Source organism: Theobroma umbraticum, unplaced genomic scaffold, assembly GCF_002168275.2.
Source record: "Theobroma umbraticum cultivar Fairchild unplaced genomic scaffold, ASM216827v3 scaffold_130.0, whole genome shotgun sequence".
NCBI lineage: Eukaryota > Viridiplantae > Streptophyta > Magnoliopsida > Malvales > Malvaceae > Theobroma > Theobroma umbraticum.
This window is the reverse complement of record NW_018397264.1, coordinates 263,237-275,221: the sequence shown is the minus strand read 5'-3', so window position 1 is coordinate 275,221 and position 11,985 is coordinate 263,237. Positions and strand designations below refer to the sequence as shown.

The 11,985-nt window shown below is 33.0% G+C and overlaps 1 protein-coding gene across 3 annotated transcripts; it reads left to right on the top strand.

Moving 5' to 3' along the window:
• The first annotated feature begins 894 nt into the window (after positions 1 to 894).
• Positions 895 to 10,921, top strand: LOC110421307 (Leucine-rich repeat protein kinase family protein). 3 transcript variants are annotated; one of them, XM_021434875.2, is made up of 21 exons: positions 895 to 1,446; positions 1,542 to 1,641; positions 2,220 to 2,370; positions 2,520 to 2,591; positions 2,676 to 2,747; positions 3,004 to 3,147; positions 3,239 to 3,310; positions 3,441 to 3,512; positions 3,741 to 3,815; positions 4,119 to 4,187; positions 4,309 to 4,377; positions 4,591 to 4,662; positions 4,807 to 4,893; positions 5,047 to 5,115; positions 7,189 to 7,706; positions 8,236 to 8,394; positions 8,497 to 8,780; positions 8,985 to 9,051; positions 9,418 to 9,668; positions 10,051 to 10,185; positions 10,341 to 10,921. In XM_021434875.2, the coding sequence occupies exons 1-21, from the start codon at positions 1,150 to 1,152 to the stop codon at positions 10,680 to 10,682; spliced, it is 3,177 nt and encodes a 1,058-aa protein (XP_021290550.1). In that variant the 5' UTR covers positions 895 to 1,149; the 3' UTR covers positions 10,683 to 10,921. The 3 variants fall into 3 exon arrangements, with proteins under 3 accessions (XP_021290550.1, XP_021290551.1, XP_021290552.1); XM_021434876.2 differs by having other exon boundaries at positions 898 to 1,446; positions 8,985 to 9,036; XM_021434877.2 differs by lacking the exons at positions 895 to 1,446; positions 1,542 to 1,641 and adding an exon at positions 1,889 to 2,035.
• The last annotated feature ends 1,064 nt before the right edge of the window (positions 10,922 to 11,985 follow it).

The window sequence follows — 11,985 nt, the reverse complement described above, 5'->3', positions numbered from 1 at the left end:
TATTATCTTACCATATGAGAATAATGTAAAACAATAATATCATAAAAAAAATTAAAAATAACTCATAACGAATAATAAAATTTATTAAATTAAATTTTTATTTTTTTAAAAGTATATATAATACATTATTAAATATCACTATTCTACCATTTAAAATTTACTCTCACTATCAACTACGTGTTTATTCTCTTAATATTCAATAAATTCTATCTAATTAAGTGTTCATTCTCTTAACATTCAATAAGTTGACTTTTAATATATATTTTTTCATAAGATATTATTCTTAAAATGAAAATAAATATATTCTTTTTATAATAAATATGTTTTTTTATAATTAAATACATATTTTTAAAATTATTTTCTTTCTATCAATTATTATAAATATGAAAATTTAAAAAATAATTAAAAAATAAAAAAAATCAACAAATATTAATTTTAAAACTCTCTCAAAGTTATTTTAAATATTCTTTTTATTCAATCCTATTCAGATACCGTGCTCTGCCGTTTTCTTTACCTTCCTTCTTATTTCTCATCCTCTACCATCAAAACAATTAACACTTCGATAACTACTTCAACCTTTCTCTCTATCATCTCTGATACATTCCGATGTGGTTATTACCATTTGTCCTCTCTTCCCGTCAAAAGAACCCTTTACAAACTGAAAATCATTAGAATATCATTTGATACCATCAATCTTGATAGTAACTATCCAATCAAACCCCATAAAAGATCCTTTGATACATCCGCTAGAGTTTAGACGAACCATAATTAGCCCTTCGAAGGTGGTTGTCGTTTTCCTTTCTTGCTTTTCTTTTTTTAAATAATCATTTGATAATAATAATCTCAACAAGCGGGCCAAAAAAAATATAATCTTCATCTTGACGTACCGTACAAGTACAATTTCCCATTTATCAAATGCATCGCAATCTACAATATTACACGCTTCGATGCCATTTGATTCGATTCTCCAAGCAAATTCAAAAACGTTGACGAACTCCCAGCACGTTGCACCCATAGTGTCCGAGAAGGCACGTTGTATCCTCTACAAAAGCGACAGAAGCTATCATATCACGCGCCATTGCATCTCACACCGATGTTCCAGGCTCAAACCCGTCGGCGGTTCTCCCCACGCGCGCTCGATGAACCATAATGGTTGGTTGGTTAGTCCTACGAAGTCGAGGGGGAGCAGGTGGAGGAAAGAACAAAAAAGATATCGAAACGGGGTCTGTCCACATCTCCGAGGCAGTTGATGGGGAGATGTGGATGAACGACAATGCTTTTGAGAGCGAAAAGTCAACAGCTTTCTCCATCTCCATCAATATTCAAATTGATTTTTCCCAAAAGGCAAGGCTGCAGCCGCTACGCTTCAAACTAAGCGCTATCTGCATCGCATTCACTCTCCTCAGCCTCTGCTTCCTTCCTTCAACCTTTCCCAACCTACTAGGAGTAAGTAGTAAGAGATAAAAATTTCATAGTATTTTTTGAGAAATTTTTTCTTTTTTTTTTGTTTTTTGCAAAATTTGATTAGTTGAAGTTGGCAGATGATGATGAGAGTGAGCGACTGCATACTGGGCCTGTGGGTGTGGTGTTGTTGTCTGCTGCTGCTCCTTGCTGCTGCACAGATTACAGATCCTTCCGAAGGTGAGAAATGATTTTCTCACCAATCATCATTTGCTTCTTCTTAATTTTAGTTATATTCTTCAAAAGTAAAAGCAAAAGAAAAAAAAAATCTTCGATCTTAACTCCAACAATAATCTTAAAAGTTACGTCTTTTCTTTATGGTTGCTGTAATCAGACATATAGAAATTTCTAGTTCAACAACTTTTATGCTGGGTGCAGCTTAAATAACTTTTGCGTATATATAGGGTCTCAAATATCATAGCTGACCTTGATTATATATGAAATAACCAATTTGTCCAAATAACAGTAATAGCAAGAGTAACAATCCTATCACAGTACTTGTAACAAGTTGGTGTCGAGTTTATTTCTTTTCTGTCGGATTCTGCTATAATAGAATTTTGGATCATACTATCGGGTAAGGCTAATTTGTATTGCTTACCTTCCCATCTAAGCATGTTTTGGTGTGAAATACATGTTTTTGCTTTTGACTAATATAATGTTAATTTTGAAGCCGCAGCGGGAATTTATTAGTTACTACTATTACATTGCTAAATTCGCTTTTATGTTCAAGTAAGCATATGTTTCATTTCCAATTGCAGTTAGTGCTTTGATGGCAGTGAAGGAGAAATTAGTTGATCCCATGAAGAATCTCAGAAATTGGAAAAATGGGGATCCTTGCACATTTAACTGGACTGGAGTTTTATGTTCTGATAATCTTGGGAGTGATGGATACTTCCATGTTCAGGAGCTGTACGCTTTCTCTTACCAATCTTTTCATTCTCCACATCTACTTGTAATAGGGTTACTGTTCTTTTTGGCGTTATTCATTTTATTGGTTATCAAAAAAGTTTGGACATGTATAGTTGTTGTTGCTAACTGCCGTATGTAAATTGATGCAGTCAGCTACTAAATATGAATCTTTCTGGAACTTTAGCACCTGAGCTTGGCCAACTCTCTCATCTCAGAATTCTGTGAGTTGAGAAATATAATATATCTTAACCATTCCTGATCAATTTCCACTGAGGCTAACACCAATTTTCCTTTATTTGTGGAAGAGATTTCATGTGGAATGAATTGACTGGCAGTATACCTAAGGAGATAGGACATATCTCTACCTTAAGACTCCTGTAAGTTGGATTTTTCTTATTCCTTCTTCTTCAACAAAGGAACTTTAGTTAATCACAAATATCTTTTTTAAGATGGATCAGAAGGGATACTTGACAGAAAATGGAATTTTCTCATGATTCTATTATTGTCTCAATATAAGCCCGTGACTAAATTTGTGGTGCGAAATTTATTCAAGGTTGTTCTAATATCTACATGAATGGCTCTTTGACAGTGATTTGTTGGTTTTAACTTTCTGCATGGCATTTATGTATGCAGACTCTTGAACGGAAACAATTTGTCGGGTTCTTTGCCAGAGGAACTTGGCTACCTCTCAAATCTGAATAGACTTCAAATAGACCTGAATAACATTTCTGGCGAAGTACCAGAAGCATTGGCCAACTTGAGCAGTGTGCGACATCTGTATGTGAATCTACAACCTAAATGCTATTTTAACATAACAAGGAGGTTAAGACTTTTCTCTGTATTTTATCTGCTTGTTGGTAATGTGCAGCCACTTCAACAACAACTCACTTAGTGGTCAAATTCCCCCTGAGCTATCTCAGTTATCCACTTTGCTTCACTTGTAAGTTCATATAAAATGTGCTCTCCTACATATGTGGTTTTCTTTTTCTGAATTTTTTGCATGGTTATCTATATTTTTTATTTTAATTTTGTGGTGAGTGATTGGTGATATGAATTTTGATTCTCCGCAGGCTTTTGGATAATAATAACTTATCTGGATATCTTCCACCAGAATTCTCGAACATACCAGATCTACGCATACTGTATGTTTCTTCCCTTCAATCATCTTCCCCATTATGTGATTTAGTTATTGATCATTATCTTCCAGGTTTAACTTGCTTCTTTATTGATGTAATTCCTTTTTCTTATCATACAAAGTGCTGGCCATTTGCTAAAGTTTTAAATAGCATAATTTGATAAGCATGCATGTGTCATTTGTCTTAGATTGCTGTCAATTCTCTTGACATTAATTGTTCTCTTCATCACTGCAGTCAGCTTGATAACAACAACTTCAATGGCTCTGATATTCCAGCTTCATATGGGAACTTTTCCAGATTGGCAAAATTGTGAGTGTTAGTACACCATTTAGTCTTACCGTTTATTTAGTGTAGTAGTAGCAATGCTTATGCTTACAAACGTAGTGATTTTGTGTCATTAGGATTTAAAATGAAAAATCATAAAGACCATGGAATTGCTCCTAAGATAGAAATACATCAAAGTCTAATGTTGAAATAACCTACTTTTCACTCTCCTGATTAATTCTGTCTTGCTTTTGTATTTAATACAATTGAAAAAATTGTACAAGCAATATTTTGCACCTATCTGCTCAAGACTGCTGATGCTATTTTATTTCTTGTGGCAACTTTCAGAAGTCTTAGAAATTGCAGCTTGCAGGGAGCAGTTCCTGATCTTAGCAGGATATCAAGCCTTAGCTATCTGTATGTCTGGTTTCTGTTTAATTTATTGTGAAGTCTTTAATATTTACCTTCATGGGCTGCATTTATTTTTTGCAATAAGACTTTCAGAAGTCTTATTCTTGTTTCTGCACTTATGTTCCAGGGATCTGAGCCAGAATCATCTTACTGGACCCATACCATCAAATAAGCTTTCAGAGAATATGACAACCATGTAAGTAAATTGCTAATTTAAACTTATCAACTGTTCTATTTCAAAAAAAAAATAAAGCATCTCTTGTCAATCTTCAATTGCTTCAATCTGGATATCCCAATTGCCTCATATTTAAACCGAATGATAAGTTAATCTTTTGAAATTTGTCCTTTTGATTATTATATCAAAATGCAATGAAGACAAATTCCTAAAATTGCTTCTTGTTAATTGCAGTGATCTTTCAGATAACCAACTAAACGGATCTATCCCTGGAAGTTTCTCGGACCTTCCTTCACTTCAGACCCTGTAAGAATCTATATACATATGAAAACTGCTATATATTTCCTATCATGGAATGATGCTTTTTTAATATCTATAGATGATGCTCTTGTGACTTTAATGGGCAAATATATTTGCAGAGTCTAGAATCTAAATGATGGTTTATTGCAGATCAGTCAAGAACAATCTTCTGACAGGTCCTGTCCCTACCAACATTTGGCAGAATATGTCCTTCGGTACAAGTGCTAAACTTAAGCTGTAAGATCTTGAAACTAGAGAACTCGCATTAACCATAACCGTTACACTTCTTTGACGAGCTTTGTATTCATGCATGCACATTGCAAAGCAATGTAGTTATGAAACAGAATATATCGATAATATTTTTCCTTTCTTTGCACATTCAAAATTCAGGGATCTTAGAAACAATTCATTCTCAATCATTCAAGGAGATCTAAATCCTCCGGTGAATGTTACCTTGAGGTAAACTTCTTATTTCTCTGGAATCATGCATTAGCCTCGGTCAACTAATTGTTTAATTTGTTTTTAGTTGGTATATCTATCAAAATATGTTTTGCTAGTAAAGTGAAAATATGAGTAAACTATACCTAAAAATTAACAGTTTTACTGTTATTATGCCCTTGGGTTCATGGACGGAGAGGGGGAGGGTTAATGGCCATGCTGTCTTTTCTATAATTCTTTCTTAGCCCACAGAGTTTTCTTCCTTTTTCTTATTAACATTTTCATTAATCTTTGAGTACTTTTCAAAATTATTTATTATATACTTACATAAATCTTTCTTTTCACACTACTTCTTTTATGCATTTGATTTTCCAAATGTTTTACTAAAATTTCCATATAAATAATTAATGAATGGCTGCTTGATTATCACATGAGAGTTATAGGACTTGATTGCTTAAAATTGAGCTCTTCCTGTATGTGTCTCTACCAAACCAACTCACAAGTGGTGTTTGCTATGGTTCAATATCAACACTTTGCTAGTTGTTTCTAACTCTTCCTAGACTCTAAATTTCTTCCAACAAACAAAAATATGTAAGTGGTAGATCTCAAATGGGGATCCACCCTATCTGCATCAGAATAACCCTTAACTTGAAGATGATCATGGTTTCTCTAAATTAGGCCATGTCTTGGAGCACTTTTGAGATATCTTTAGATACATATAATAGCGTCCCCATGACAGTTTTCAAGATTCCAAAATTTGGCTAACCACAGTTACCGCAAAATAAAAGTTTGATACCATGTCAAATTCTATTATGAAGCATATTAGTATGTAAGATCTGATTCATAGGAGTTCCTATATGCTCGAATGTCATATGAAATATATGATCAGCAATGCAACCTAAAACCAGTTGGCAATTAGCAAAGAGGGCTCTCTTATGTTGAAGGACTCAAGTCAAGATATTCTAAAACTTAATTAATGTGGGATTTATCGCCATTAATATTCCCCTTGCATGTAGAGACAACAAACTATCACATGGCATGTATTTCACACAAAGGTAGGACAAGTGTTCTACATGAGATTCAATAGGTGGGGATTGGGTTTTCTTTGATACCATCTTAATTCAGAGAGAAAGAGAGAATACATTGAAGATGAGAAGTAGAGAGTCTACCAATGTGGCAGCCTCCTATGTATTATAGTAAAATAACAAAATACTAATAAAAAAAAACTCATTTCCTTTTACATTAAATCTTTAATGATAATGGTAATAGAAGTGGCCGTTTGCAACAGTCAATAGATCTCATTATCAACTTGCCCAATTTGTAGATTATGAACTTAAAGAAAATCAAAAGCTGTATGAGCAAGACCATGTGCAGCTATGAGATTTTCATATGAGATTACATGTAGCACAATTAATTTATTTCCTTCATAACCAAATTTTCAAGGTAATATAAGGGTGATTAAAAATAATAGATGTTTAAACTTATTGACGTAGGATAGAGATAGGAAGGAAAATTAGAGGGCAAATGGGAGAGACAAAGGAAATTAGGGGATAAAAGAAACAGGAGAATGGAAAAGCTTAATAGTCAATATTCCAAAATCTCAAATTCATAATCCAAACCAACAAAAACTTAAACAACATATCTACTTATAAGCTAAACCTATAGTACTCCACATATTAGAAATTACAATAAAACTCATAACAATACATCAAAGTGATTAAATCAAATCTGAGATAATTTAATTCTTCTGTCAGCTTCTCTTTATCCTGCATCATTTATGCATGCTTTAGAAAGTTGTTAAGATTTTAAGACAACCTACACAAGAAATGACTCATAATTGAAAATGTCAGGATATGTTGTTTCTTAAATATTTTTTCCATGCATTGTCTTGTTTAATGGGTTACATCTTAGGCTCGTAGCACATTTTCTCTTTTCCCACTTACACGTTTAAATTATTTCCCTTCTCTTCTTTCTTTTCTCACCTTCGGTTGTAATGAAAATAATTGGCGCATTAATAAAAAAGGTCATCCTTTGTCATGCATTGTCTTGAATTTCATTTCTCAAATCCTTACAGTTTCAGCAGTTTTTCTTTAGGCTTGGAGGCAATCCTGTCTGCAATAATGCAAACTTATTGAATATAAGCCTGTTCTGTGGATCTGAATCGGGAGAGGATGAGATGCGTACATACTTAAACAACTCTCCAGCGCAATGCCCAATTCAAGCATGCCCTACAGACGATTTCTATGAATATGTCCCAGCATCTCCTGTGCCATGTTTCTGTGCAGCACCACTCAGAATTGGATATCGTCTGAAGAGCCCTAGTTTTTCTTATTTTCCTCCATATATCCAGTCATTTGAGGCGTACGTGACTAGTTTTTTGAACTTAAGCCTATATCAAATGTCAATTGATTCATACTCTTGGGAAAAAGGACCACGTCTAAGGATGTACTTGAAGCTTTTTCCTAGTATCAATAATAAAAACTCAAGTGCTTTTGATGATAGTGAAGTTCAGCGAATCAGAGGCATTTATACATCATGGACCTTTCGTGGTAGCGACTTATTTGGACCATATGAGTTGCTCAACTTCACTCTACTAGGACCTTATGCAGATGGTATGTATTTCATCTTGCATTCTTGTAGTAGTTAATGGAATAAAATGCTTTCCTATGCATAGATGACAGGGTGGAAGTAGTAATTGAGAAGCTGGTTTTTATTACTAGCCTGAAATAAATAAATACCACCAAAAACTGTATATTCTTATGCTTGAACCTTTTAGGACTGAACTCGAATTTCACTTTTAACTATGTTGAGAGTGCTCAGCTAGATATATGGAAATCAAATTGGTATAAAATTGTTAGAATATCTATTTGTACAAAATGAGATAAGCAATATGAGCAAAATCAAGCTGCTTTGGCATGTTAAATGGTTCACATTTGAGAAAAGCAAGTCTGTCCTTGGGTACCATGAGCTAGAATGTAACTAGGAAATGTGGTGGATGTATATCATTTTATTCTAAGAATCAAATGGTGAGCTATTTGATAGATTAATTTTGTGTATAGTAGTTCTATGACAGTTTCATCTTTTTATTATTATTATTATCATTATTATTAACGATGCCTTATTTGATTGTTATTGCTGTAGTGAACTTGGAGAATGAAAGTAAGGGTATTAGCAAGGGCATTTTGGTAGCCATTGTAGTCGGGGGTGTTGCCTGTGCAGTTGCACTGTCTGCTGTAGTAACAATTCTAATAACAAGAAGGCATGCTAGACACCAGCTTGCAATGTCAAGAAAACGTTTTTGTAAGCCCCTTAATATAATTATTTAAGTCTTTCTTTGTCCCCATAATATAGTCTCTAAGTATCACCTGAAAATGAGTCTAAATTTCTTATTTCACTTTGCAGCGTCAAGGGTTTCTCTGAAAATTGATGGGGTGAAAGAATTTACATTTAAAGAAATGGCTCTTGCTACTGACAACTTTAACAGTTCAACTCAAGTTGGACAAGGAGGTTATGGAAAAGTGTACAAAGGAACTTTATCCGATAAAACGGTTGTTGCCATAAAACGTGCAGAAGAGGGATCTTTGCAGGGACAAAATGAATTTTTGACAGAGATAAAGCTTTTGTCAAGGTTGCATCACCGTAACCTAGTTTCATTGGTTGGATTCTGTGATGAAGAAGGGGAACAGGTATACTCCTGTGGTCCTGACCAATAAGTACCTGTATTATGTCAATTGTGTGTGTGGGTCAGGGGGTGTGCATGCACATTTGTTTGTGTCCTTATGCAGTGGTTTTGAAAAGTCTAAGCAGGGTATTCATCAGTTTTTAGGTATATAAGGTGTGACTTAATTAGAGATGTACTTCATATCTTTGGGTTATTGGTGGATTTGCAGATGTTGGTATATGAGTTCATGCCCAATGGCACCTTGAGGGACTGGCTTTCTGGTATGAAGTTTTCAGGTTTTAGTGCTTTTCAATTTTCATATTGTGCTCCTTTCTTTGTATACTTCTGCTTTATGTATGAAGTGTTAACAAATTATTGAAACCTTTGGTGTTAGCATACAAATATTGCACTTAGTTCATTTTAGAATTGGACTAGATTTTTGAAGTGTTTGTTTATTTGGGAAAACCAAATAGTTTGTCATGTGCTATTTTTGAAGAGGGGAAATTCAAACCTAGCTCTTTGAGCTGGAGATTTTAGGCCAAATACCCAAGCGGTATGAATCAATTTTCTTTTGAATCTTTTGGTTCCCGAATATGCTGAGGCTGATATGTTTTCAAAATTTCTTCTTAGCTCATAAAATTGATGTAAACCTTGATATGCAGCTAAAGTTAAAGAAACCCTAAATTTTGGAATGAGATTACGTGTTGCATTGGGTTCAGCCAAGGGAATTCTTTACCTCCATACTGAAGCACATCCTCCTGTATTCCACCGAGATATCAAAGCCAGCAATATTCTTCTTGACTCCAAGCTTAATGCAAAAGTTGCTGATTTTGGTCTCTCACGGTTAGCTCCAGTCCTGGAAGATGAGGGGACTGTACCGGATCACGTGTCCACAATTGTGAAGGGAACACCGGTGAGTTTGTCTCTGTTTAGCAGGACTCATCAAAGATATTATAGGAAAGATTATCTTAGACTTCAGTGGCAGTTGTCAGTGATATATGGTTAAAAGCCATCCGATTATACATTATATTTGACTCATTGTAGGATGAAACTCTTGGAAAAATTGTCAGATTAATCAGGTCACAGAAAATTATATGATATATGGTACATTAAACTCAGAAGTGAAGTTTATTCTTTTTCTTCCTGAGAGATTAGAGCATTTCAGTTGCACTATTGGTTAAGCATAGACTTCCATGTGCAGATCGGGTCCCCTTCTTTTAGACATGAACTTCTACATCTTAGTCGCCATATTGCATTGCTGAATTTTTACTATTTATTGCTCTCGTTGTCCGCAGGGTTACCTGGATCCAGAATACTTTCTGACCCATAAGTTGACTGACAAAAGTGATGTTTATAGCCTTGGAGTTGTTTTCATGGAGCTGTTGACGGGTATGCAACCAATATCACATGGCAAAAACATCGTCCGTGAGGTACTCTCCTACCTAGTCCTCTCTATATTCCTAACTGAATCTTGTTTGAAAGCTGCAACAACATTTGTCCTGCACATTTTACAATTTTTGTCAATCTTATCATTCGTCTCGTGTATTTCCTTAAAGCATCTTATTTAATCTGATTCTAACTTCAGGTGAATATGGCTCATCAGTCAGGCGTGATGTTCTCTCTAATAGACGGTAGAATGGGTTCTTATCCTTCTGAATGCATTGAGAGATTTGTAGGTCTAGCCCTCAGTTGTTGCTATGACAAGCCAGAGAAGCGACCATCGATGTTGGATGTGGTCAGGCAGCTAGAATACATACTCAAGATGATGCCTGAAACTGATTCCGTTTCTTCCGAATTAATTTCCTATTCTGGCAAGTCATTGTCATCATCCTCATCCTATAGTACCAGGGACCCATATGTCTCCTCATCGAATGTGTCAGGAAGTGATCTTGTCAGTGGTGTTATTCCTTCCATCACAGCCCGCTGACAGCACAGGCTGCAAGAACACATACTATCGAGTATCACCTGTTCATTCACGCCAACTCTTTTGGTGCCGACGGATGAGAAGAGATCAATTTAAAGACTCTTGTGAAACTATAGGAATGTAAATATGCTAGTGTTTTGAGTACTAAGGATTTTGAATAGAATAGGACTTTGTAAGAATAGAATAAAAATATTATTATGTAATTTGGTTGATGAAATAAAATAAAATAGAAATTATTTTTATGATTTATTGTAATTTTTGATTGATAAAAAGTAATTTTAAAATAATAAAAAAAGAATAAAAAGATAAAAATATTTTTATTATAATATATGATTATTTATTTTATTTTATTTAAATATTAATAATTTATAATTTATTAAAATATTAATAATTGATATTTTAAATATTAACATATTTAAATATTTATATTTTATTTATACTGTAACAATTATCATTTTAAAATATTAATATTTTATTTATAATTTAAAAATTATTGTGATTAAAATATTCATAATTTTAATTAATTTTTTATAATATATAATAAAAAACTTAAACTTTTTAATTATAATATATGATAATCTATATTTATTTTGTTTTTAAAATATTTATAATTTATTTAAAATATTAATAATTGATAATTTAAATATTAATATTTTCTTTATAATTTAATCATTAAATTTTAAAATATTAATACTTTATTTATAAATTTTAATATTATTATAATTAATAATTTTAATTAATTTTTATAATATATAATTAAAAATTTAAACTCTTTATTATAAATTCTTTTTTTCCATTTTTATTTATAAAGAACATTTTTGTCTTATTAATTTTAAAAGTTATTCTCCCACCCATTGAATACTAAATATCATTGAGGGTTGGGATTAGTTAATTTTTTATTTTGAGTGATTTTTGGAATAAAGATTACAAGGAAATGTTCCTTGGATAACTTGGCAATCATACAAAGGAATAAATATTCATTCGGAATAGAAAAAGAATGACTTAGTCATTTCCCAACCAAACATGCTGTAGTTATCTTTCATGATATTCCTTTTTGCTAGAGTAAGCCTAGTGCATATTTAATCACTTGTTTTGTCTGTATTTAATTTATAAATTATAAAGAAATTTGACAAATTGGTGCATATTTATTTAGGTATATTTTTAAAAAAATAATTAATAATTTAAATTTACTTTTCTTGACTTTATCATGCGTTCGTTTACACGTCCTACCCATCTTGTCTTGGTAGTTAGTTTTTTATACTTCTTCTTGACTTTAGTTAGGCCGGCTTTACACGTCCTAGCCTCT

What these genes read in the sequence shown, in the direction of transcription:
- LOC110421307 (XM_021434875.2), top strand. Translation starts at nt 1,150, where the DNA reads ATGGTTGGTTGGTTAGTCCTACGAAGTCGAGGGGGAGCAGGTGGAGGA. An exon ending in TTTTCCAGATTGGCAAAATT is followed by an intron (nt 3,816 to 4,118) that starts GTGAGTGTTAGT and finishes GGCAACTTTCAG; the next exon opens with AAGTCTTAGAAATTGCAGCT. An exon ending in GTGATGAAGAAGGGGAACAG is followed by an intron (nt 8,781 to 8,984) that starts GTATACTCCTGT and finishes GTGGATTTGCAG; the next exon opens with ATGTTGGTATATGAGTTCAT.